The sequence below is a fragment of the Siniperca chuatsi genome, linkage group LG24 (assembly GCF_020085105.1).
Source record: "Siniperca chuatsi isolate FFG_IHB_CAS linkage group LG24, ASM2008510v1, whole genome shotgun sequence".
Taxonomy (NCBI): domain Eukaryota; kingdom Metazoa; phylum Chordata; class Actinopteri; order Centrarchiformes; family Sinipercidae; genus Siniperca; species Siniperca chuatsi.
Window position 1 is genome coordinate 8556397 of NC_058065.1, and position 26770 is coordinate 8583166.

The following is a 26770-nucleotide window of genomic DNA, read 5'->3' on the forward strand; positions in this document are numbered from 1 at the left end:
CAAGTCACTCACTCCAGATCCGTCCGTTTCAAACGAAAAAAACAAACGAAAGAAAAACACGCACAAACCGCGCTAAACGAGAAAAAACACGTTACAGACAGCGCAAAGCTGCTGTTAGGTGGTTTGCAAAACGAAAAAAACGATCAAAGAACAAAAAAACCTACTACAAAAACTGCACGAAACTACTAAATCAAACACAGGTGTGGGAGAGCCTTCCTCTCCCTTCTACTGCCAACTCACTTACTTGAGACTCAATAGCGCCCTCAGGATGGTATGGCCGTAAGCAACAGTTGAGTCGGACGGAAGGTTTTTGGCAGTAGAAGGGAGAGGAAGGCTCTCCCACTCCCTTTGTTTTGTAGTTTCGCGGTGTTTTTTCGGTAGTATTTCGTTTTCTGTCATCGTTTTTTCGATTTTTTTCGTTTTGCAAACCACTTAACAGCAGCGCTGTTTGTGCGTGTTTTTCTTTCGTGTTTTTTCGTTTGAAGCGGACGGATCTGGAATATTCTGACATGGAAATGGCTGGAGAGACGCGGCAGGTTAACGACTTTGGACTGGATCAACGACGACGAGTTGGACGCGGAAAGGAAGGAGAAGGTGAAAAGAGTGGTGAAGAGAGGAAATATTTTAAGGAGGCAACAGTGATTGTCAATATGGAAAGAGCTAACGATATAAAGGCGGTGGACATTATTAACGCGGTGGCGGAACGGATTGGAGGAGGGAAAATTCTAGCGGTGAGACCGAGGCAAGGTAAAGAATATGAGCTGACGCTGGAGAAGGAGGAGATGTGTGAAGAACTTCTGGATGGGCTGATGCTAAAGTGAGGTGAATGTGAGGTTAAAAAGCTGCAGAATAGAGACTACGTTGTCTCCTTCATGCGCTTGCCTGTTTACCTAGAGGATAGGGATGTTTTGGATAAATTGGAGGGTTGGGGGGTCTGCCCTATCTCAAAAATTAAAAGAAGGGTATATCCGGGCACTAATGTGGAAGATGGGACCAGGTTTGTGAAGGTCAGGTTCCCGAGGGAGGTGGTGGCCCTACCATATAGTACGAAGTTAGAAACGGCGGAAGAGCACCAGCATTTCAGGGTGATGCACAGCCACCAAGTGAAAACCTGTCGGCTGTGCATGAGCCCAGACCATCTGGTGAGGGATTGCCCTGACTTTAAATGTTATAAATGTGAGGAGAGAGGGCATTTCGCAAGAGACTGCAATGCTGTTAAGTGTCCGGAGTGCCAGGAGTTTTTGAATAAATGTGAGTGTTGGATGGAGGAGGAGGAAAGAGGGCAGGTGGACCAGAGGAGTGGACAAATGCTTAAAAGAAAAAACGAGGAGGAGGGACAATCTGAGGAAAGACAAGCTGAAGAGGGACTGCAACAAAAAGTAATGGAAGAAGGAGAAAGCATTGGAGGGGAGGAGGGAAGAGAAGAAGAGAGGGCTAAAGATAAGGAGCAGAAAATGGAGCAGCTCACTCAATGGTCGGAGATGGAGTTACCGGACAGCTTTAACACTCTTATGGAGGACGTGGGGAGAGGCGGATCAAAAGAAGGAGTCGGACAGTGAAGAAGAAATTAAGCTGGGCAACATGGACAAAGACAGAGGGGCGAGGGGACAAGTAAGAAGGAGAGCTTTGAAGGTAAAACCCAATTTGGAAGGGGCTAGGAAAAAAATAATGACAGGAACGAGAATCAGGTATGGAGGGTTAAAGGGCCGGGAGGGAGAGAACAGTGAATGAAGGTCTTTAACTATGTATTTGGATTTCTTTTAATGGTTCTAAGTTGTGTTACTTTTAATGCTAGAGGACTGTTGGATGTGGGAAAGTTTGAAAAGGTAAAGGAAAAATGTAAAGGGGCAGATATCGTGGCTCTACAAGAAACAAACTGGAGAGAAAATGTTATGATGGATTTTAAAAAGAAATGGGATGGTGGGATCTTATATAATAATGGAGATGGGAGGTTTGGGAGGGGGGTAGCTTTTTTGATGAAGGAGGATGTTTATAAAGAGAGTAAAATTGTGTATGAAGACAGGATGGGGAAGTGTTTGATAGTTGAGACAAAATGTGAAGGAAGAGACTTGGTTATAGTGAATTTACATGCACCAGTGGAGAAGAAGGAAAAGAAGGAGTTCTTTAATGTTTTAAGAAATATTGTAAATAAGTATAAAGAAATAATAATGATGGGAAATTTAACACAGTTTTTAGTAAGCAGGATATGGCTGAAGGAATGGTTTTAAAACGGATACAGGAAGAAAAGAATTAAAAGCTTTGATGGAAGAAAATAACATGATAGATGTGTGGAGGGAAAGGAATGAGCAGAAAAAAGAATTTTCAAGGAGACAAATAGTGGGGAGTTTTGTATGCCAAACCAGAATTGACTTTGTTTTATGTAGTAGAAACAAGGAGAATTTTATTGAAAAGATTACGTATGAGGAAACAAGTTTTAGTGACCACAAGCTTTTATTTTTTAGAGTAGACTGGAGTAAAATGCAAAGAGGGCCGGGGGTATGGATTTTAAATACGCAGATTTTAAAGAATGAAGATTATGTCACAGAAATTAAAAGACTTATAGAGAAAGAAAAGGAAAATGGAATGTATGAAGAGGATAAGAGAATATGGTGGGAGAATGTAAAGTTTTTAATTAGAAAATTCTCGATAAGATATTGTAGCTTAATACAGAAATGTAAAAGGTACAAGGAAAGAGAAATACAAAAAAGTTTGGATTTGAATAAAGAAAATAAAGACATACAAAAGATAAAAAGAGGGAAAACTGAAAGAAATAGAAAAGAAATATGAGGGGGCGAGACTAAGAAGCAAAAGCAAAATATGTGGTGGAGGGAGAAAAGTGTACAAAGTTCTTTTTTGATTTGGAAAAAAAGAAGCTGAAACGTTAAAGGAAATAAGAGGGAAAAATGGGGAAATTGTAGAAAGAAATGAACAAATTTTAGAAGAAATTAGGTATTTTTATGAAGATCTTTTTAGTGCAAGAGGTGTGGAAGAGGAGGAAAAAAAGAAATTGTTAAATCAGATAAAAGTAAAAGTAAGTGAAGAGGATAAAAAAAGAATGTGACCAGGAAATCAGAGAAGATGAGATTGAAAGAGCAATTAGTCAACTGAATAAAAAGAAAAGTCTGGGAATAGATGGGTTGGGAACGGAATTTTATATATGCTTGAAGGAAGTTGTAGTAAAGATCTTAAAGGAGGTCTTTGAAGAGATTTTTGAAAAAGAAGAAATTAATGAAAGAACAAGGATGGGGTTAATGAAGTTGATATATAAAGGGAAGGGAGAGAAAGTAGATTTAAAGAATTATAGACCAATTACGATGCTGAACACGGATCTTAAGATTTTAGCAAAGAGTTTAGCAAACAGATTAAAAGAAGTAATGCCAAGTATAATTAAAACAAATCAGGCATATGGGGTTAAAGGAAGAGATATAGCTGATATAATTTTGAGCATAAGAAACAAAATCTGGTACATGAAAAAAAAAATGAAGAGGGATATGTAATTAGCTTGGACTTCGAGAAAGCGTTTGATAGGGTTGAGCATAGTTATTTGACGTTTTAAGGAGCTTTGGGTTTGGTGAGAATTTTATTAAATGGATTGAGATTTTATATAAGGGTGCACTAACAAGGATAAAATGTAATAGATTTTTAATGGATTGTTTTAGAATAACACGGTCAATAAGGCAAGGTTGTCCGCTTTCTGCGTTACTATACTCACCTGTATCGGAGCCGTTAGGTTTGGCAATTGGAAGGAAAGAAGGGATATATGGGATTGAAATAGAAGGGAATGAGGCTGAGGGGAAAGTTTTTCAATATGCGGATGATACGACAATAATTGTAAAGGGAATAGGGAGTGTTAGAGAAGTAATGAAGGTTGTAAATGAGTATTGTAGAGGGTCTGGAAGTAAAGTAAATGAGGACAAAACGGAATATCTGAGATATGGTAATGCGATGGTTTTAGCAGATTGGCACAAGTTTAAGGAAGTGGAAGAAATGAGGATTTTAGGAGTTTTAATGGGGAAGAATGAAAGGAAAGTGAGGGACGAAATGTGGGAGCACTTGGTTACAGGGATAGAGAGGAGGTTAAATTTCTGGAAATTAAGAGCTTTAAACTTAAAGGGGAAGGTTTTAGTTTTAAATGTTTTAATGGTTTCTAAATAGTGGTATGTTTTGTATGTTTCCGAAATGCCTTTATGGACAGAGCAGAGGTTGAAGAAATGTTTTCTCGACTTTTTATGGGAGGAGAAGCCTGCGAGGATCGCGCACAACACGATTTTAGGGGCGGTAGAAAAGGGAAGGTTGGGGTTAATGGATTTGGAGCAACGATAAAAAGCGATGAGAGTGAAAGTTGTAAAGAAATACCTAGATGACGGGAACAATTCTGAGTGGAAAAAAACAATGAAATACTTTTTAAATAAATGTGGTGGTTTTAACATGGGGGATGGAGTTTTATGGATGAAAACAAAAATTTGGATGACAAAAGGATTGCCTGGTTTTTATAGAGAAACTCTTAGTGCTTGGGGAAAGCTTTTGGCAGAAATTGAGTACGATTCGCGTGGGAGAGAAAACATTTTAAACCAACCTCTGTTCTTAAATAACAACATTTTAAAACAAGGGGAAAGAGATATTTTTTAAGAAATGGACGGAGGTGGGGATAACGAGAGCGAGGGATATTTTGTACGAGTTTAAAGAGGGGTTTTTACCAACACAATATGTCTTCGATGCAATGGAGGTAGCAAAAGAAGAATATAGCAAACAAGAAATAACAAAAAAATATGAAATCATTAAAAAAGCGATACCAAAAGAATGGATTGAGAGAATAGGGGGGTTGGAGGAAGAGCAAAAAGAGAAGAGCATCTATGTAAGGTTGGGGGATAGATTGTGTGATTTTAAGGAATGTAATGTAAAAATGTTTTGTGTTTTTAGAGATGGTGTTTTTAAGGAACCAATTGTAAATAAGTACTGGGTGGAGAAATTCAAAGATTTAAAAGAATATATATATATATATAGAGTATATGGAGAAACATGAGGGGAAAATGTGTGGAGACAAAGCTGGAATGTTTGGAGTATCTCATAAGACACAAGGTGGTTTTTATGGAGTTTATTCTAAACAAAATTGGGATGGAACGAAATGCAATGTGTAAAGTGTGCCAAGAAAAGGAGGAATGGATTTTACATATGTTTTTATATTGGAAAGAGCTGGGAGTTTTTAAAGAAATGTAAATGTGTGGTTCAGGATCTGACTGTTGAGTGGGATGAAAACGTAATGGAGTGGATGAACACGCCCGATCTCGTCCGATCTCGGAAGCTAAGCAGGGTCGGGCCTGGTTAGTACTTGGATGGGAGACCGCCTGGGAATACCAGGTGCTGTAAGCTTTTTCACTTCTCCTCTACAAACAGCAGAGCGCGCTGCAGCAGCTGCTGCTGCTGCTGCTGCTACTTCATCAGTGGAGACACATCTTTGAACAATATTGTAGCACGTGGAACAACCTTTTTATTACCACTAAATAATTACAAAAGATAGGCACAAAGCTGCTTTGTGATTTACAAGAAATATTCAACATTTACAATAAATACCATGTTGTAGCCACGTCAATAAGCTAACTTGATAAGCTTATTGACTGATTTGATTTTAATGATTGTGTGACACTTAGTAAGTTTGTCTTTTTCCTGAAGTTTTAGGTACCAATCAGGTCTCTCTCTCTCTCTCTCTCTCTCTCTCTCTCTCTCTCTCTCTCTCTCTCTCTCTCTCTCTCTCATGACATGTAAGATGTTTGTCTCACCTCAAACCCACAAAGAACTCAGGACTAAAACCATACGGGTAAACAAAGAAAAGAGTCACGAACCTCCAACAATATTATTTATGAGTTCCTCTTTGAAGAAGAGAGCAAAGAAATCAAAATAAGAATAACCCCACTCTCCCAAACGCAAACTGACTCCAGATGAGTAGCTCTAAAATGATTACTAATCTCTCATCCAAAAAAAAGGGAAAAAAGATTTCAGTTCACTGAACTACTGTTAAGGCCTTATACAGTTCAAAACACTGAGTTTTCTTTTTACATGTATTTGTGTTATGAGTACTATTACATCTTCTAGAATTGGATTCGATTTTGAATTGGGTATATGAGATGATGCTAAAAATAATATTTTAAAAAGAAGAAATCTCAATGAGAAATTTAAACTCCAGGTACTTCTTTGATTTGACTTGTTTACTTACTTAATGTTGATTTTTTTTTCCTCTAATGATTTTAGGCTATATGGTGCTTTTTGGATAGATAGACTGATATATAGATAGAGTGACAGAGTGACAGAGTGATAGATAGATAGATAGATAGATAGATAGATAGATAGATAGATAGATAGATAGATAGATAGATAGATAGATAGATAGATAGATAGATAGATCTTACTTCGGCCTCCGTCATACACCACCTCCCCCATTCAAACCACCATGGAATCAATTAGCAAAATATACAATCACAGCCAGTTTCTATCTGCAGGACTCAAAGGGTATAAGTCATAGTTTTTGGTGAAGAGCCACATTGGGGTTATAAATCATTTCTGTGTTATCTATGTTGTTTATTTCCGTGTGCGTCTATTGTGATTGTTTATTTTGATCCTATTGTTGTTTAGTGTAGACACTTACCCTTTATAGATGATTGATCATCCTTTTTCAAGAAAACCTAAAAAAAAGTCTAAGCCAGAATCCTCAGATATAAAACAGCTCTTGATGATTAGCTCCAAACAAGAGAAGAAGATGTCTCAGTTCATCAGGCTCCTTGAATTTAAATCAGGTCCAGGTGGGCTGATTTTGAGTGGACTGTTGGTGAAGTTCTGTAAGTGTGTAGCGAAGGCTTCAGTGTAACTTTGTACAGTTGTCCCAATTTGTGTATTTTATTCCTTCATCAGTTCCTCTTTAAATAATCCAAATATGTCTTTATTAATGTCTGTAATGATTTCAGCATTTCTTCTTTCTTTGTTGATGAGTAAGTCATGTCCGCGCTTTTTTCTCCCCTGATGAGCAGCAGCAGCAGCAGCAGCAGCAGCAGCAGCAGCTGCTGCAGCGCCCTCTGCTGTTTGTAGAGGAGAAGTGAAAAAGCTTACAGCACCTGGTATTCCCAGGCGGTCTCCCATCCAAGTACTAACCAGGCCCGACCCTGCTTAGCTTCCGAGATCGGACGAGATCGGGCGTGTTCAGGGTGGTATGGCCGTAAGCCACAGTTGCTTTGTCAAAAAGGCCCTTTATAGATGTCCATCATCACCATCACCATCATCATCATCATCATCATCATCATCACCACGACCATCTGCGAGCATTTACTTACATAGAAACATTACGGCGTATTTTTAGAAATTCATGGCCCGAAGCTCAATTTCCCCACACCAACATGAACGATGAAGCCTGTCTCTTACCGTAGTAATACATGAGACAGTGTTGCTAAATCCTATGCTATAGCGTAGACTGGTGTGACAGTGACAGGGAGACCGCAGTGTGTGTGTGTGTGTGTGTGTGTGTGTGTGTGTGTGTGTGTGTGTGTGTGTGTTATAAAGGCAGTTTTCTTTCATTACAGTCAATGGATTCGTCTCGTTTCAAAAGATCCCCGTGTAAGAATCTGAGACGAGGCGGTTACAGCATCTTTAAAAGGGCCTTTTGTGGTGCCTTGTGTGGCTTACGGCCATACCACCCTGAACACGCCCGATCTCGTCCGATCTCGGAAGCTAAGCAGGGTCGGGCCTGGTTAGTACTTGGATGGGAGACCGCCTGGGAATACCAGGTGCTGTAAGCTTTTTCACTTCTCCTCTACAAACAGCAGAGCGCGCTGCAGCAGCTGCTGCTGCTGCTGCTGCTGCTACTTCATCAGTGGAGACACATCTTTGAACAATATTGTAGCACGTGGAACAACCTTTTTATTACCACTAAATAATTACAAAAGATAGGCACAAAGCTGCTTTGTGATTTACAAGAAATATTCAACATTTACAATAAATACCATGTTGTAGCCACGTCAATAAGCTAACTTGATAAGCTTATTGACTGATTTGATTTTAATGATTGTGTGACACTTAGTAAGTTTGTCTTTTTCCTGAAGTTTTAGGTACCAATCAGGTCTCTCTCTCTCTCTCTCTCTCTCTCTCTCTCTCTCTCTCTCTCTCTCTCTCATGACATGTAAGATGTTTGTCTCACCTCAAACCCACAAAGAACTCAGGACTAAAACCATACGGGTAAACAAAGAAAAGAGTCACGAACCTCCAACAATATTATTTATGAGTTCCTCTTTGAAGAAGAGAGCAAAGAAATCAAAATAAGAATAACCCCACTCTCCCAAACGCAAACTGACTCCAGATGAGTAGCTCTAAAATGATTACTAATCTCTCATCCAAAAAAAAAATAGTAGCAGTACATTTGTCATAAAACTGTTTAGGAAAAACTTACAAGTTCATATAATGCCAAAAATATTAGCTTTGAAAACAAGAAAAATTACACAAAAGACATTTCAATATACATGTTTATAGGAGGGCTATGACATCTGGAAAATACAAGTGTGTCCCTTTCAAGCAGTATAAGGTTTACCCAAAAAAGAATAAGTAAATTAGTAAAGAAGCGCCATGGCTTTGAGATACTTTTTGGTTGAAATACAGATCCCAGAGTTCACGTATGTGAGGACTACAGCTACAAAATTACAACCGAGAATTTAGGTCACTGTGAAACTGTGATTTTAAGAATAAATTTGAAACATTGAGTGTAAAACCGTAATTACTATTAAAAAAAGGCTGTAATATTTGAAGAATAAAGTTGCAATTTTTATGAGAAAAATATTAACATCAATAAAATATTATTGCGAAAAATTGTAAATTCACCAAAAAATGTAATGGAAGTCTGTCGTAAAATTATGACTTGTTTTCTCATTAAGTTACAACTTGTTTTTTTTGTCAAACTACGACTTGTTTTCTCGTAAAATTATGACTTTATTCTTGAAATACTGAGTTATAATATTATGACTATTTTCTTGTACGGTTACAACTTAATCTCGAAATGTTAAGACCTTTTCTAGTCATATGACATTTTCTCAAAACATCTCCTTTTCTCCTCACAATACTTTTCCCCATAATGGCATTTTCTCATAAAATAAACTTTATTTTTGAAATATTAAAACTTTATTCTTGAAACCTCCAATTTTTTTATTTATCTTTTTGCCAACAGTGGCCCTAACCCACCGCAACAAATAAAACCAAATCAGAACTACAATATTTTTGGACAAAAAAATTGCATTTTTGCTGAGGGAGTGAGTTCAAATTAACAGTCTTAACATAATTAAGATTCTCTGATTTTTAACTTAAGGCTGAATCTTAATTTTGCAAACAAAATTTTTTTGGCAAAAGACACATTTACTTTCGATAAAATGATTATCCAATAAATTCATCTTTTCTGTGACATACATAATACGGGTAAACACTGCTCAGTAATTCAGGTTTCTCCTGTTTAGAATATCTCCTGTTTCCTCCAGCTGCCAGGCTGTGGAGTCTAGTATGGGTAGCTGTCGGGGAAAGCCAGTCCCTGGATGCACTGCTCCCCTCCTTCAGCAAGGTACGGGCCCTCCTCCTCGTAGCTGGGTAGGGGAAGGCCGTCCTCCTCGCTGGGATGCTGGGTAGCATCTGGGTCAGCCTTGAGACTTGGCCTCTGGTTGTCTGGGAAAGCCATGGAGAAAAGCGCATCGGGGTTGCATACAAACTTGTAGACATACCTTTCCCCAGCCACCTGCAGGACGAGACAATCAGAAGTGAGAGAAATTAAAGCTGATCATTTGACCATTTTGATGCAAATTTCGTGATTTTGTTTACACAAACTACTAATATTCAGATTTTAACCTGTTATATGACAATGTTCTGATAAGGAAGTGCAAAGTAAATGATCATAGTAAGAGTAGGCATAAAGGAATTAAGATTGTTTAAACACCGAAGGGATCAGTACACACTGACTGTCAGAGGGTTTACTTGCCCTGCCCTCCATTTTATTATTCTTCCTCCCAGCAGGAAGAACCCCACTGATTTTATCCCTGATTACCTCACCACCTCTCAGGTCCACAATTCTAGCCCCACGATCAGGACAAATTTCTATTGAGTGGAGTGTGACAATAACAGCTACCTGTGGAGATTATTACTCTTCCGTATAAGTCTGTAGTATATATGATTTATTTCTGTGGTAGATTGTTGTGTGTATTTTTTATGTTTTGTACTATACAAATCTATGCCAAGTAAAAAAGATGGATTGTACAGTTCTAAATATAGAAAGGAAAATCCCTTAGAAAAGGAAAGATAACTTGCAGCTAATACAATAATACATGTGTAACCACTTAAGAGTACTGGAGGAGAGAACTGAAACATGACCTGCCTTTACCTTCTGCATGATGCCCTTCTCGTAGTAGTATCTCAGTGAGCGGCTCAGCTTGTCGTAGTTCATGGCCGGTCGATTCTTCTGTAGCCCCCAGAGCCGAGCCACCTGAACACAAGACAGGAGTAAAAAAAAAAACTCAATAAAAACATCCAGCTGGAGTCATATTAAGGTTTGTCTTTTTTATTAAATATTATACATCCGCCAGACAATTATTTCCACCTCTGATACAATACTGAACAGTCCATAAAGCCTGCAGTTACATCAGAATGAATTCCCACACTTAAAACATTTAAATGTTCATTGGAAATTAATAGGTAATATTTGAATTTGACTGACTTCTTCTTGTGATGAATTCATGTGATGAATCCTATCCATTCATTTTTCAACTGAGAATATTTTGCCCAATTTATGATTCAAAATTTGGATCATGTGATCCTTTAATATCTCCCTGCTTTCTGAATAAAAAGGTATATTTTATTTATTTATTTATTTATTTATTAAGGTATAGGTAAGATTTAATCTATCCTTGCTTTTGCCATAACTTCACAACTTTTCGAAAATACTATTAAAAAATAAATGTTTATTTACCATAAAAGTCAAATTTAGGTTTCTTTTCATCCTTGCTAGGTTCCATCATTCCCTTCAAGTGTGAATATTTCTCCTTAAATTTAAAGAATATTTAAGCCTTTTAAAATGGCCATGTGTGGGGTTCAGCGATGACTGACCTCTTCAGGATCGATTAGTTTAAACTCCATGTTGCGTCCCGTCCAGACAATCAGGTGTCCGTTGGCTGGGTTGTCCAGTAGCGTGAGCAGGAACTGCCAGAGCTGCAGAGAGCCGCGGCGCTGGTACGGCAAACCCTCCTGCTTCACTTTACCTGCTTACAGAGTCAGATAGGACACAATGAGTACGTCTCTCACTATTTTTGGTCACGGAAATAGTCATAATTAGTTCTATTCCTCCTAGATGATCAGCAGCAGTAATTAGAAATACTAATACCACCCTTTGAAGTTCAAATTCTAGTTTTCAAGTCCACTCTGGCCAATACCACAGTCTTACCTTCCAGTCTTTCTGGCACAACACAAGTGTCGTCATTGTACAAATGTGGCTCTCTGTCATGACCAAACCCTGTGTGGTGAAAAATTTAATATTATTAGAAAAGTGAACATTTGTTCTACTGAGAAACTCGGCAGGCTAACACACCACGACAAAAATGTATTTTAAAGCAAGGATAAACACAAACTCACCGACATTGTTATTCTGGTACAAGACTGAAGACTTCCCAAATGATGACGACTGGCAGGTTTGAACCTCTGGAAGACACAAAGCAAGTCACAAGTCTTCATCAGCAAATATAAAGCCAGTTGGAAGTCTTTGGTGTCTGCGTGTTCACAAGTGTAGTCAGCACTTGCAGTCAGTGTGGTCATATATTTTGGGAGCCTTGCGAACATGACATGCTGATGACAAAATTTACGTCACATGACCAATGTGCCAACAAAGATGCAGAAAGTATCATTTGAGCCTACAGCTCTGGTACAGAAGTGACTTGGACCACATTCAACTCTTAACTCAAACATTGATAAATGTAGCAATTGTAAGTAGATGTAGCAGATAACACACTCACCTGAGTCAAAGCCAAAGTCTCTTGGCTCTTGTTTGATCGTGACATGGTTGAAGGTGGTCTGGGGCCGGGCCAGACCTGGACCAGATGGCACTGGCTCTGCGTATCGGGGATCCACCAGCTCCTGTTTGAAACCTCGTGGGACATGGGGAACCAGGGGCTCTGAAAGGTGACGCTGGTACAGCGGTCGCCCATCACGGCTCGAGGGTTGGTACGGCGTGTTCACGCTTTTCTCGGAAGGGAGGAAAGACAAGCACGGCTCTGACAGCTGCCGCTGAAACCTGTAGAAGAGGTGTAGAAAAGTGTAGAAGAACACAAGTGGAGGTTTGAGGGTTTGAACTGACTTTGTTTCCAGCTTAAATCTTATAAAAGTATGATCAGAACTCACCTTTGTTCTGTGTTGAAAGATGCACTGGGGCAGCTGATGGGAGGACACGGCAGAGCAAACTGCTGGCTTTGGTTGGCCTGTGGGAGGTTGTGGCGGTGGGAGGGGCTCAGGGAAGGAATATGGCTCAGGGGGCAGTTATTGGTCAGCTGGGGGGCAGGAGGTTGTAACTGCCTCTGTAAGGGTGGAGGTCCAGCAGGATGGGTGGAGCCACACTCTACTGGTGTGGGGACTGGAGTCAGAGCTTTGAGCCCAGTTGGCTTGTTGTCACAGGCACTGAGAAGAGAAAACAGGAAGGAGCTGTCAAGTACTTGGGTATTAAGTGTTTCACCCAAAATGTTATTGTGACTGGCTGATATAAATATAATCATACAATGCCTTAGTCTAAAATGTTGATTTTGTACCTGTAACTATAAAGGCACATGTCAGCGTTAGGTGTTCTGCAGGGAGACAAGTCTTTAGATGAACTGGGCTCTCGCTTCACTTTGCTCGCAGGTCCATGAAACATCACTGCAAAAAATAATAATAATTTTGGGTGCCCTGATATTACATTGTACATTTACCATCAACAGAGAAGACTTAATCCTAAGTAACATCTCATTTTCTGAAGGTAATTTAAAACCACAGTGTGTACAAATGTTATGTAAGTGATTATGATTATGTTTTGATTTTTACAAATACTTCCACAAGATAGCGTCAAAGCTTGAAATTTACCCCTTCACACAGGGGCTTTAAGTTTTCTATATTTTTGTAATTGTGGGACAATTAAACAATCAGTTCACCCAAACCATAAAAAAACATTTCCCTTTGACTACAGTCATATCTAGCTATGCAGATATTTTGTTACATTTAGATACCATCAAATATTATATAGTTAGATATTATTATGTACATATTATTTTAACTTTTGTTTTGTTTAAGTTTTGAGATATTTATTGCTGAGACTTCTGCCATCACCGCAATACAGTGTAGGTGAATAGAATTGTGTCCGTGGCGCTCAAAGCATTAGAAAAAATGGCCCAGGTTAACAGACAGAAATAACTGACACACCTCACTATCACCACTTTTAACAATTTTCTAGCTAAGGTACAAAAATAGTACAAAGGAGAATTGTAAACAGTTGGAATAAGCCTGGTTCTTACATAATACCTAACAAATTAAGAGGATCTACCTCCTGAAAAAGGTAAAATTAATGCCTGACATAAACAGAAAAAGATAACCAGCCTCTGACTGTTTCTTTGTGACAACATTTTAAGTTACAGAGAAATGACTACCTTGTCTTATTTTCAGAGATGTGATAGTAAAGCAAGGGTTAAACAACAATTTAACACTCTTTGCAATCAGAATCAGAAATACTTTACTTTATTGATTCCTGAGGGGAAACTCTTTCGTTACAGCTGCTCACTATCATGTCAGTGCACACAGGAATAGAAGTACTAAGCAAATCAAAATATAATACACTATGATACAGGTCAGATAAATTAAGTACAAAGTGGATATAAGTATAAAATTTAAATGAGTGTAAAGTACAAAGTGGATTTACCAGTTGATGATAAGTATGTACGGTATAAAACCTTTGGTTTCTAGCACTGCGGCTCACATTTGAGTTTTGTGTTTGAGCAGAATGAAAGAAAGCTTCCTATCTGATCTCAGTCTTCCTGGAATCTGCAGAGAGATTCTCATTAGCACACTGCAGTGACGACACCACACTGCTAATATTTCCATCCACAAAGCAATCGCTGCCAGATTTATTGTCAGAACTGGGAGCCATTCTGTTGAGGCAGCTATCATAAATACATGCAGTACGTGTTTGGCAGCAGCACTAAATGTACCATTTCACCCAACTCAGGTCTTATCTATGACATCATTATTTTTTTTTAAAAGGTACAAGCTGAGTTGCTGGAAGTCATTTTATAGCCCCCCCCCCAATTTCCTGTGCCATATGACTATCAGTTATATTTGGCACAGATCCACTGCTAGTGTGTGTGAGGGTCATATACTGTGTTGCCAGTCAACTTGAACACTGTAAACACAATTGTATTTACACCATTGGTCCTAGAGATTACACTCATTCACACTCAGAGATCAACAGTATGTGTTGGATGCTAGAAGACTGTAGGAAAAAATGTACAAAGCCTTAATAACGTCACCATCATTGGAAGACTGGACCCCCCCCAATAAAACAACCAATAAAACAGCATCAAAATGCATCAACAATGTATTAGTTCACCTCTCAATACTTTCTGACTTCTCTACCCTGTCTGTGGCTCTCAGCTCAAAGCCATTGGTACTACTGAAGATGCAAATCTTTAATCACAAATATATTAGTTTGTAGTTTTTAGCACACACATCACTCAAACAGAACTAAAGAGTGCATTTGTTGGGGACTATTTTCATCTGCGGATTAATATACATTTGGTTCTCTGGGCATATTTATGGCAGCATAATTTTGTGACAATGGTCAAAGTGTTTGTTTCAGTGCGCCACTGTTCAAAACAATGTCATTAGAACATCAAGGCATAAATAATGTGTGTAATCTACAAAATGTTTGCTCCCCTACAACTCTGAGCACTCTCTGGAGAAGTAGCTACTCACAGTTATTGGACTGGAAATCTGGGACAAACTGCTCGTCATCAGGAACCTGAGCTGTCAGAGGGGAAAAGGCAGGATATTAAAGGACTCTTCTCATCAAAATTTCGCCCTTGAATCTCCTTATACAGTGTTGTCTTCATATTTCTCTTCTTCAGTTAGTCATTTCCTACATTTCCCCGAATACCCTTTAAAAATCCATGTGAAAGGGACATGACCACACTGCTTTAAATCTGAGAAGTGCATACAGTGTATAATTTTTGTTTCCATTGACTATGTTTTTTGTTTCATGATGCTTGCAGGTCTCACCTTCCGCGATCCATATTTCCTGGAGCTGGATCAGATCTTGAAAGAGCTCTGCAAGACAGTTATGAAATTATATTAAAATGGGCGTAACAATATTTAACATGTTGATATTACTTTCCTAAGTGATACTTTTACAGAATTACCACCATTACTTTTCTAAATGCACTACTGACAGAGCGAACTGTGACATTTGCTGTATTGTGGAATTTAGTGTGGACATTATTTGTTGAAAAAAATATTTCCTAATCATTCCTGTACAATATTACATCTGTGGCAATTCTACAACTTCTATCCAGACAATAATTTATACTCATAAATAAGTATTATTATGTATGAATATTTGACGCTTATGTGCCTCCTCACAGGATTGCTAGACACTGCGTTTAAGTGTGCTTTGTAAAAGCACCTCACAAATACTCATGTAAAAGGAATTTAAATCATTCAAGACACAGAAACTAATAGTGTAACATACATTAACTAAAAGTAATGTTTCAAATCTGTAGATGCAAATATTGAAATTATATGATGGCGTTTTAAAATGTATACATTTAGATCATAATCATGTTACTCTAAACTGTACTGAACACAGATCTGTTATATGACCAGTAGTAATGGGAATAAAAAAATAAAGCCTTTTCGGCAACTGAGCACACTTCATTCTGCATAAGATGCAGTTGAAAGCTCCGGAAAAAGCTAGCAAGTAGACTTTTTAAAATTATGGATTAGATGTGACTTTTTCCATCAGAGTTAAATTTTTCACTAAATTCACAAGCATTTCACTCCATTAGGTAACCACTAAATACTGGAAACAGTAAACACTTTCACATATGGACATGATGCCATAATGAGCCTACCTTCTGTGTCCTGAGCCAGCTCTGTGTCCATGAACTTCCTCTTCCGGTCGCTGAGACATCTCTCTGCTACCTCTATGTGACATTTCTATAAGTTTACCAACAAAACTGTTTAGTGAACATAGATTGTAAAACTTAAATGTAATCAATCCTTGGTTGGCTTCTTATGCAGGATGATGAATGTATGAAATTTAATGTTTCAAACTCACATTCTCAGGGACCACAAAAGGGACCTGCTGGTCATAAAAGCCGTCCATGTTGCAGGAGTCTTCACCCTGGAGGACAGATTAGGGAACTCAGCGGTTAGGGAAATATATTTTGAACGCCCGATGCATTGGCCTCCATCCAATGTGTTTTGGCTTTTCTAACCTCCAAGACCCCACAGGGTTTATGCAACCTCCTGTAAGTTAAATATGACCTGAATATGAGCTGCAGGAGGAACTAGTCTTCAAAGACGTTTGAATATGTGATTCTAGTCTAAAATAGGCTAAACAGAAAGCAGCTGTATAGCCTAATAAAAAGTGACGTATATTTCTTTTCCTTTGTTGTGGCTGCACTGTGGTGACCTTTCTGTGCGTTTCATCAGTGGGGTATCGCTGATCATTGATTGATTTTGAATAAATCTTTTTTTAATGTCATAAAACCTAATGATACTATGGGCATTTTATAAAAAGGTCTACTAAAGTATATATATAGAATTTGTGCAACCACACATAGAACACAAGGAATACATTTAAAGAGGGTACCTTCATACTTCCTATACATCCTGCTAAAATATGCCAATTATATATAGGCTTTAAAAGGATAAAACAGACAACTGACGTTTTAAAATATAATCATTGTTTTGTGTGAGAAAATAATCTCAACTCAAAAGGTACAACCACATCTCGCAGTTTTCAAGTGTGAATGGAGCCGGTTCAGTTGTCAACACATGATGATGAAGACTATGAGATGCAGCTAAAAGCACCAAAAAAAAAAAAAAAAAATCTAGTAAGTGGAACTTTGAGTTGAGATTGTCACACATGCTGTTCCCAAAGTCAAGAATGAACTTCAATGGGCAAATTATTTTCATTTTTGTTTCTGTTTTCACTTTATTAAAAAGGGACATGCCAATGTTTTGAATATTTTAACCCATTTATTACAAATCATGTATACTTTACAACATTACTGCAAGCCCTATTCCAAAGCAGAGAATAGCGTTTCAGATTTTGTGGTAATAGATAAATGGGTCAGAACTTTGCAAATACTCTTTTAAATTCTGCAAGACAAATAGCAAGATTTTAATTTAACTACTGTAGTTGTTACTTTTTAAAGACAATGAATTTTAAAATGCCTCATCAGCCTCTCGCCTATTAAAATGCATTTTATAAAAGTGAATCAAACTAAAATCAGTGCAGTATAAGAGTAAAATCACATTATGAGCAAACTGTATCATAAGATAAAAGGTCTCATACCTTTGTCTCATAAGTGTAAGATAGTTCTCTCATGATTACAACATACAGAAGTCATAATTACGAGAAAATGTCTCTTTATGCCTTTAATGAATGCTGTGGGCTTCCGTAGGTAAACAACACCTACAACTTGTTTATGTTTGAAGAATATCATGTTAATAACAAGCAACAAGTAGTAATTGAAGTCTGGTTCATTTGTTGTAACACATAATTAAATCCCATGACTGACAGCTATTCGTGGTGTTTTCAATCCGGTATGTTAACTAGAAATAGAAAAAATAAAAAAAATACAAGATTTGTTAATGGAATTTGGCGTGGCACGAGAGAGAACAGCACGTATCGTGGGACCTCCTTGCTTTTCTCAATGAAGTGAAACTTGATCCTCGCGAGGGGGGGGGGCAGCTCACCATTGACAAATTTGCCACAGAGCACAGAGAAAGATTCACGATGCTAACAGGCCGTAAAGACAGCTGCTGCAAACGGAAATACGGCTCTGCAAAGCTGACAGATGCGAGGAAATGGACGCAGTGTTGCCTTAGATTTTTAGAAAATGGCGTTCGCCTCTAAACCCATATCTGCTCCCCTCACAGCAAGCAACAAACCGCGACAATGCGGTTAAGGTTGCTGTAACAAAATAAAGCAGAACAAGCCCACGCATGTACGCTAGTTGTTATTAAGGTGATAATAATGCAGGACTCACTTGATAAGTGAAGTGTCTTGGCGGTGTGAAAAACGACGCAGATTTCCTCCCCTACATCCCCTGCAGCTCCTCGAATAAAACTCGGCTGTGGATTTTTCTCAATGAAGAGCACTGGATCTGAACCGAGCTGCCCCGAGCTGCCCTCTCATTGGCTAGAACACAAAGTCAGTCAAAGAGCGAGCCAATCGTCTTTAAGACTGCTCTGACGTCCGTCCCTTGTGTTTTTATGAATGGCTGCGTTTCATTCATGGATCCACAGCTCTCTTAAAGGGCCAGAGCTGCCATTCCACTAAATACGTAAAAATATGATTTAATAAATAAATCCAAATGGACTTCTCAGTTTTAAATGTATATGAACAAATAAAATAATTGTACGAATAGCAATAAATACGAAATTCTATTAGATTACATTAATTTGTGTGAGAATATCCAATCACCATTCAATACCGTTTATATACTTATTTATGTTATTTATTAATGAAGCTTAGTTGCTTCTTTTAGATTGGTGATTGTTTTATGGTGACCATCAGGTCATAGTTAACCTAAAATGAACTTAAATATAAAGTTAATATGAATTGGCATACTGATAAAATAATGAACACTATGGCATTAAAGCCTGACCATTAAGAGGACACTTGCAATGCTCCTAATCTCCTTTATGTTCTTTGTTATGACATGCAAATTATGTAAACTTTTATTAAATTTTCACAAAGAAACTTGTCCATCCCCTCCATGCAAGTTAAAGAATATTCAGGCACTGTAGACATACAGTTTTTTAATATTATTTTAATAGATTAAATATCCATCAAATCTATTAAGAAACTTGATTTGCTGGATTATTAAGAAGAAATATGACAATGTTTCCAGAACAGCAACAATGTATTTAAAAAGTTTCCAAACTGGAAGCAAAGACTAACAGCCTCGCAGATGGTAGATTTGTCTAATAAGGTGTAGGAATTGTTAAGGCTGGTATCTGATTGATTCACAGAACTGTCAATCATCTGCAGCCTCATGATTGTACTAGACCACAATCAAAAAATAATTTCAGATTGAACTAAGTAGAAGACAACCAACAGAGTAAAACACTTATTGCTGCATTTTAAACAATAATTTAGAAAGTAGTTGCAGATGTCATTTTGAATTTGCAGTGAGCACTTGAAACCCCCTTGGTAGCTCTATTCTTTCAAAGTAAAAGTTCCATTTTATGACTTGAATGACCTGTTCAGGTGGACGTTTCTTTTCTTTTGCAGGGTGCAGTGATTGTTTGTGTTCTTAGAAACTGCTTGATCAGCTTCGGGGAGGCCAGAACAGATCTGTGTGCAATAAAAGTTCCAGTTCAAACACCAGCTGAGCTCAGCAGCTCTGTTACTGATTTGCAACGTCTCCTGTTTACTCGTCTACTTCTGCGTCCATATCACATCACTGATTTTTATTCTTCCGTGCGTGAGATAATCTGACATATCCTGTCAGGTAATTAGGCACTGCAGTCTGACAGTTTCTTATCAAATGTGTCTGCAGGTTGTGTTTATGATATTTTTTCTTCTGCTTCTCATTATAGCTTATTCTCTAATTACAAATTATTATCATTATTACTTTATCATTATTAATTAGTAATAAATGGTAACAAGTGTCACTCTCCAGTGGTGGAATGCGACTAAGTACATTTACTCAAGAACAAATTTAAGGTGTGTATTGAGTATTTCCATTTTGATGCTACTTTATACTTCTACGCCACTTAATTTCAGACATAATGAAATACTTTTTACTCCACTACATTCATTTGACAGCATATATAGTGCAGAAATTGCAGTATTGCTACTTTTACTTAAGTAAAGCATCTGAATACTTCTTGCACCACTGTCACTTTCTAATAAGCCATCAAGTCTGCAGTTATGAATGTTAATAAATCATTAATAGTTAGGGTTACAGGTTTCTCACTCTGATAGGCCAACAGCAAGTAGGTCATTAGTAATTAAAAATGTTACTACATTAATAAAAGCTTTTCTCTGCAACAATCCATCAAGTCTTTAATTGTAAATGTTACCTTGTGAACTAGAGCCAGCCAAAGATTATTCACAACCTGGCAACACGAAAGTTGCTGGCCTATAACTCATCTATAAAGCATCAATAATGGTTTATTAATTATTAAATAAGCCATTAATTACAAATTTTGAATATTAGAAAGTGCTACCTAAAGACTGAAGAAAGAAAAATCCACTATTGTGAGGCCAGTTTGTCAGATGGATGTTGCTGAAGTTATTGAATAAAATAATAAAAAATACGATCCTCCACCATATTTGTTTTACTGTAGATGACATTATCTGTTCAAAAGTGGCTTAAAACATCAGCCAACTATACAACTGTCCAGCACACTATATTTTTTCCTGTTGCGTCCAGCAGTTGACCAGCAGTTTGATGCAGAGCAAGTCTTCTAAAATTTGCCTAGTTTCCCTAAAATGCAGTAGATACTCATGGCCCCCAGAGGATGGACCGTAATATTTTTGGTGATTCCCTGATCTTTCATCTAGCTCCAATGGCAGGCCAAGTTCCTACTTGTAAACAAAAACATTTAATGGATAGATTGTCATGAAATGTAATGCTGCCCGGAGGATGTACTGTATACTGTATATGCACACTGTCCTGTCCTTGTTCAAAAATCTATCGTAAAAAGGGTTACTTGTTCTCTCTCTGTGCTGTCTTGTTTTTACGTATATTTGTTCCATTATGATTTGTTTTGTAATCACAAGAAATAAATATCACTTCCTGTTTCTCACCTTCCTCCCCTCATTACCCTGAACTTAACTCACCTGCAAATAAAAGCACACAAACTGCAGCAGAATGGGAGTGATTTTAAGATGCAGTCTAAAAGTCCACAACACGTCTAATGGAGCCTACAGATGGATGGAGGGCCCCCCACTCTACGTGCCGTCTGTATTCGCCCTTCTCCAGCAGGTACTGGCGTCCACTGTAGTTTGGATGCTCATAGAAGACCCAAATGCCGTCCTGCACGTGAGCTGAATGAACGTCACGGTAGCGCCAGCGGTCCAGCAGGTTGGGCAGATCCTCGCTGAATTCAATCATCTGGCCACTGAAGTCTGGACGTTCGTAGATTCGGATCCTGTGCTTACTGGAAGGCTTGAACATTAAACAACCAAAATATAATGTGTTAATTAGTGAGCTTTAGAGGTGCTGTTAGTGCAGTTAAATCTCTGGACAGAGCCAGGCTAGCTGTTTCGCCCTGTCTCTTTATGTCTTTATGCTAAGCTAAGCTAACCATCTCCTGGCTCTAGCTACAAATGTAAAGCTCTGAATTCTCACATGAAATCTAAAAAGCACTAGTGCTATGCCAGTACTTGAAAAAGTAGTATGTGTGTGTAGCTGTAGCACATTACGCAAGCTAACATGGAGAGAAGATTTTGCATATTAAAGTGAAACTGTATACATTTTTAAAATCAGTTAGAGCTATTCGAACAGTTATAAACATCATTAAATGTATAAATTGCACAGATACTTTGTTTGAGAGACACGGTTTGTGTTTTTCTTCCTAATTCAGTTGCTTTTAGTTCTTAGTTTGGTACTGGCATTGCCAAGCCCTCTGCTGGCCTGGGACAGATGAACAGACTCCCAGAGCCTCCTCTGACACACATACAGTATACTGTAGGAGCTAGCTGCTTCTTTTCACCAGAGGATAAGGAGTTTCACCTGGACAGGCCACACACAGAGAGGTTCACATTATCTCCTCCAACCTCCCCACCTCCTCTAAAGCAAAGATGCTATAGTGCAGCAGGTATTCATCTCTCATCAGCTTCTAACTGACGTTTTCATTGAACCGCTGAACTGAAACTGTTACTAGCAGGAATAAAACCCATACTAAAGTACACTGAATAAGTATTTTAAATGTATACAGACCATTTTCTGTAGTGCTAGCTCAGATTTTGCATTATTTGTGTATCTCAATCAGCAAATCCACTGAACAGACTACAACTTGGATGTTTTGTGACAGTAAGGCTAAAATATATAATAAAACAGCACATTAGCATGTAATGTGAGTACAAGGGCATTACCTACAGTTACATTGCTATTTCTGGGTGAAACTATAGAACATTAGAACCAGGACATGACTGCAGAATATCAGCATTTTGGATATAAAGAAACGGATGTAACATCCAACAAAAAGTCTTCATGCTTGGTCTGAAATAATGTTCATATTCAGCTATTTCATATGTTCATAAGTGATATAAACACCCATGAATTTAAATTACAGTAAAAAAACAAATACTTTATGCTTAGCTTATGGAGTCTGATTTCTGATTTTCCAGGACTTACATATCTGATGAGGCGACAGGAGTGGATGGTGTCATTGAAGCCGTTCCAGCTCTGGTAGTTGGGGTACTCCCCTCTCATGAGGACGTACTGGTAGCCCATGTATTGAGGTCTCTCATAAATGACCCAGGCCCCGGTCTCCACCCGGATGGAGTTACAGCGGCTGAGGTGGGAGCTGAGCTCAGGACAGTCACTGCTGCATTCGTAGTAATGACCCTGGAAGTTCTTGTCCTCATAGAAAAAGATCTGCAAGCAGGACTCTGCGTTAGACCACTACATCTACTAGCAGAAATAAGACTACCACTGCAATTATTACCAGTACTACTATTACACTGTGTGTACTGATACCATCACTACACTATTATTAAAGGGTAATTCCAGTTTATTACAACTTGGGTCTTATTTTTATAGTTTCATAGCCATCATTACTATAGGTAATCACCAAAATATTTGCTAAGATCTGAGGATTTGGCAACAGCACTACAGTGGCAGTATGACAGTGCATGTTTCTTGCCCTGTCATACTTCAAGCAGTCAGACGATCAGACAGATTATAAAAAACCAACAATTTAGCCAGATTATCTAAACCACTTTATTTGGAGGTAAAAATTAAAGTGAGCGCACCTCAAATGTCGGTAATAATCCCTCATTCCACAGGAAAACTGTGTGCACACAACTTTGGTAAGTACGGCAGGTCAAATTTGAAACAGGAAGTTGGTCTGTAAACTGTGGTGGACGTTTACAAATATGCAACTGCTTGTGTTTCTTGCCCCATTGAACGTCTCTTTAGATGCCTTATTTCCAGATCTCAGCGATTAACTCTGTGAGCACAATGTCATTGTTACAGATCAAAATGAAGATCAAAACTTTGAAAACAAGACCCAAGTGGTAATAATCCAGCATTGTCCTTTAATTTAGCTTTGTTCTGTGTCTACTGGATGTGTAAATGGGAAACTGTTTGCTAACACTTTTGCCATAAGAGCTTTATATGGTAATAAAATGGCAGATGTCATGTTTTCAGTGTGTCATGCTGCCCCCAAGTGGCCAAAACTGCACCTCCAGCGGTTTTGTCAAGGTTTCCCTGATTTGACTGGTGACAAAAGAGATATTTTTGTACAAATAAGTATGAGGCTGACAAATCACAAACCAAAATTTAGGAACATTTGGTCAATTAATTCAACTTGGTCCACTAAAACTTTGCACAGCATATAGCTCTTTATAATTATATTTTCATCTGAATTATATATACGACCATTTGCAGTTAAACGACTGCACGTTTCGACTAAACATCAGTTTGATTCTTGAGGGACATTTACAAACAATCCATCAGTTAGCATGAGATGCATCATGATATCATTGTGTTGAACAGTTACAGTACTCACCTTTCCTGTTCGCTCCATAATCACCTTATGTTCCTTCTCACCCAATCAAATTCAAGCGCCTCAGTCACACTGCATTACTGATGGTCCACGTTCATATAAAGGCTGATGAAATGCAGTGCCAGTAGAATTATTGTTATTCAAATGAGCTCTCCATTAACTTTGGCACATTAGCTGATGCTGCAGTTGTATTAAAGTAGCTGGCCTTTATATGCACGTTTGATTGCTCCTGTGTTGATGCGGAAATTTTGACTGGATGATGTTTGACTCTAGAAAAAGACTTGGTTTGGTTAAGATTTAATGTATTGAATAATGTTGTTATCGGTTGTTACGTTGCTTAGTGGAATTTTCACTTCATTATTTCATGCTGTGATATTGTGTTTTATGTACTCAATACACAATGTTTATGTTCACTCATATTACATAATTTATATTGCATATACTTTTACTCACTGACAATTACAATTTCCACCAGTCACCAGTTTTTATATAACCTTGTATACATCTTCATTATTCCGTCTGTCCTCATACTTTTGCTGCTGCGAAGACCATATTTTTCCTTAAGGATAATAAAGTTTCATTTGAATACATTTTGTCTTTAAAAACTAAAAACTAAACAGACCTATAATTAGTTTTTTTTATTTCAAAGGCTGTATATGGCCAGATACAGTATATACAGTCTATATTAGCAGCAAGGAGAATATACACAAATTATTTCAGTTATATAAAATCATATCAATCAGTTAAATATAGGATTTCAGTAGCTCTCACTGTTGAAGTACTGTTCCTGTATTGCTGTCTTGAAGCATTTTTAAAAATCATTCTTGTATTGAAACATATTCTATGACCTATTTAAGTTTGTTTTACATCTACAGTATTTTAAGGCCATAAAATGTTTGCTTAAATTTGAAATCTTTATCTTTAAGTAAAATGATATATATATATATATATTGAGCTATGATAAACTAAAACAAACAAGTAAAAAACAAGGAAACATTATTTTCAAGTTGACTTTATAATAATTGTGACATATGTAATCACCGCAACATATCAAACAAATGAAAAAGGTATAATAAATGACCAAAAACTTTATTTAAAATCTAAGCATTTGGTAAATGTGCCCATATTGGAGTGGCAAAATAAATAACTGATTTTGTGTTTAAAGAATGCAACATGTCTGAAACTGATTTTTTGTGTGAAAAAGATTAAATAAATAATGAGCAACAGTGTATCATTTTGCATCATGACTTTAGTTTTCAAGATGTATGTTCAGCCTTTTTACACTTTTCTAAAAATTACACGGCTACTTTTTTAATTACCGGCGCCCCCTGTAGTTGGTATGCTCATAGAAGATCGAGGCACCTTCGAGCACCTTGCAGGAGTAGACGTCGGTTTATGCAATCAAAGTAGTTGCCAGTACTGTAATCGTTTTCTGTCGATCGACTAATTGTTTCAGGTCTGATTGCATCAAACTTATGTAAAATATCAAAGTAAATCCGTACAGTAAAGGGCCCATTACTCTGCCCAACATGAGGGTCAGGCATCTCCACCAGCAGGTCATGTGACAGCTGCTGTGGCGTTAGTTTTGAATCATAGGCCTAGATGACAAATGGTTTCTGACCACATATATACACAACTAACAAACAGAACAAACAAAAAAATAAAGCTAAACCTAAAAATCTAAACGTCAAAAGTATAAAAGTAACTTAAACCAAGACTGTTTTAACATTTAACATATTTTGACATAATAATCTTGACTCAAGGTCGACTTAATAGCTTCTTCCAGAGCGTTCAACTACATCTCATGGTCTTCATCTGCAGAGGAGTTTGGGGTTACGACCGCCTACTATCACGTGACCGAAGTCCCATACTTATGTCACATGATGACAACTGATGATCTCTAGGCTAAATGTTGAGCAGACTTCATCCTCTGATGAAGACCATGAAATGCGGTTGAAAGCTCTGGAATGAAACAAGTGGAACTTTAGTTAAGATTTTGTGATACCATTATTCCCTACGTCAAGAATGAACTTTCATGCTCCTGACATGATGTTCACTGCGTAAAGTAAACATCATTTTTAGTAAATGGTTTGGTTTGGCATTATTAATCTCTCTTAACTTACGTTCCTAAAAATGCGCAGCCCTTCTCACCAGGCCACGTGTAGATCGATTGTGAGAGCAGCTTATTACAACCCATATTTACGTTTATTGTTAGGCCGCGACCTCTAGTGGCTGTAGTGATTACGGCGGGAGCAGAGGAGGCGACGTTGTATAAGAGCGACAGAGTCCGCGTTGGGAGGTGGTTGGGTCAAACCACAGACTGTATACAAAGATGGACGATGCGTCTCCACTTCCTCCCACTGTACAACAATGAAGACAAAATATCTCGGATACGGGAGCTGCCATCTTGCGCCGGTGACGTCATTAGGAGCCAGAGTCTGCGCAGTAGAGGTTGGGTTGGAGCCGCGGTATCGAGGTCCCGCCCACACACCCGAGCAGAGCTCAGCTGTCAATCATGACGTCAAACCCCCTTTTTATAGCATCAAATAAGTAATTAAAACCAAACTTATCAGAAAAATGAACACTTGAACAAACATCAGCATGAAAAGAACTACCTAAAATGACAGAAAAATTTATTTGACGTGTACTTTGATTTGGCCCATGTCCCATCCGCTAACATGGAGGGGGCGGGGTTTATGATCTATACTGCGGCCAGCCACCAGGGGGCGATCAAGATATTTTGGCTTCACTTTTGGGGAGCTGTCATGTCGCCCATCTT

At 38.1% G+C, this 26770-nt stretch overlaps 2 protein-coding genes and 2 non-coding genes across 8 annotated transcripts; 1 reads left to right on the forward strand and 3 right to left on the reverse strand.

Annotated features, from left to right (window-relative positions):
• Positions 1-7091: 7091 nt before the first annotated feature.
• Positions 7092-7210, reverse strand: LOC122872458. The gene has a single exon (XR_006377122.1). It is a non-coding gene; the product is annotated as a 5S ribosomal RNA (ribosomal RNA).
• A 452-nt stretch (positions 7211-7662) lies between these two features.
• LOC122872562 lies at positions 7663-7781 on the forward strand. Its single transcript, XR_006377205.1, has one exon. It is a non-coding gene; the product is annotated as a 5S ribosomal RNA (ribosomal RNA).
• A 1366-nt stretch (positions 7782-9147) lies between these two features.
• On the reverse strand, positions 9148-18429 carry LOC122872053 (ETS translocation variant 5-like). 4 transcript variants are annotated; one of them, XM_044187731.1, is made up of 13 exons: positions 18291-18429; positions 16349-16414; positions 16143-16227; positions 15292-15339; positions 14989-15039; positions 12798-12903; positions 12397-12669; positions 12012-12289; positions 11635-11700; positions 11447-11515; positions 11113-11264; positions 10385-10492; positions 9148-9751 (listed from the first exon to the last, which is right to left on the reverse strand). In XM_044187731.1, the coding sequence occupies exons 2-13, from the start codon at positions 16394-16396 to the stop codon at positions 9518-9520; spliced, it is 1518 nt and encodes a 505-aa protein (XP_044043666.1). In that variant the 5' UTR covers positions 16397-16414; positions 18291-18429; the 3' UTR covers positions 9148-9517. The 4 variants fall into 4 exon arrangements, with proteins under 4 accessions (XP_044043666.1, XP_044043665.1, XP_044043668.1 ...); XM_044187730.1 differs by having other exon boundaries at positions 11113-11267; positions 18291-18428; XM_044187733.1 differs by having other exon boundaries at positions 10391-10492; positions 18291-18427.
• Positions 18430-20991: 2562 nt separating this feature from the next.
• On the reverse strand, positions 20992-26414 carry LOC122872064 (gamma-crystallin M2-like). Of its 2 annotated transcripts, none has more exons than XM_044187760.1 (4): positions 26195-26414; positions 23995-24096; positions 22617-22859; positions 20992-21425 (listed from the first exon to the last, which is right to left on the reverse strand). In XM_044187760.1, the coding sequence occupies exons 2-4, from the start codon at positions 24010-24012 to the stop codon at positions 21153-21155; spliced, it is 534 nt and encodes a 177-aa protein (XP_044043695.1). In that variant the 5' UTR covers positions 24013-24096; positions 26195-26414; the 3' UTR covers positions 20992-21152. The 2 variants fall into 2 exon arrangements, with proteins under 2 accessions (XP_044043695.1, XP_044043694.1); XM_044187759.1 differs by having other exon boundaries at positions 26115-26414.
• Between the last annotated feature and the right edge of the window lie 356 nt (positions 26415-26770).

Excerpts from the sequence above, each read along its gene's own strand:
- LOC122872053 (XM_044187730.1), bottom strand. The coding sequence starts at position 16,396 with ATGGACGGCTTTTATGACCAGCAGGTCCCTTTTGTGGTCCCTGAGAAT. Across the intron at positions 15,040-15,291 it reads GGAAATATGGATCGCGGAAG|CTCAGGTTCCTGATGACGAG; the intron begins GTGAGACCTGCA and ends CCCCTCTGACAG. Across the intron at positions 12,904-14,988 it reads AGATTTCCAGTCCAATAACT|TGATGTTTCATGGACCTGCG; the intron begins GTGAGTAGCTAC and ends TATTTTTTGCAG.
- LOC122872064 (XM_044187760.1), bottom strand. Across the intron at positions 21,426-22,616 it reads CCTGTCGCCTCATCAGATAT|CCTTCCAGTAAGCACAGGAT; the intron begins GTAAGTCCTGGA and ends TTAATGTTCAAG.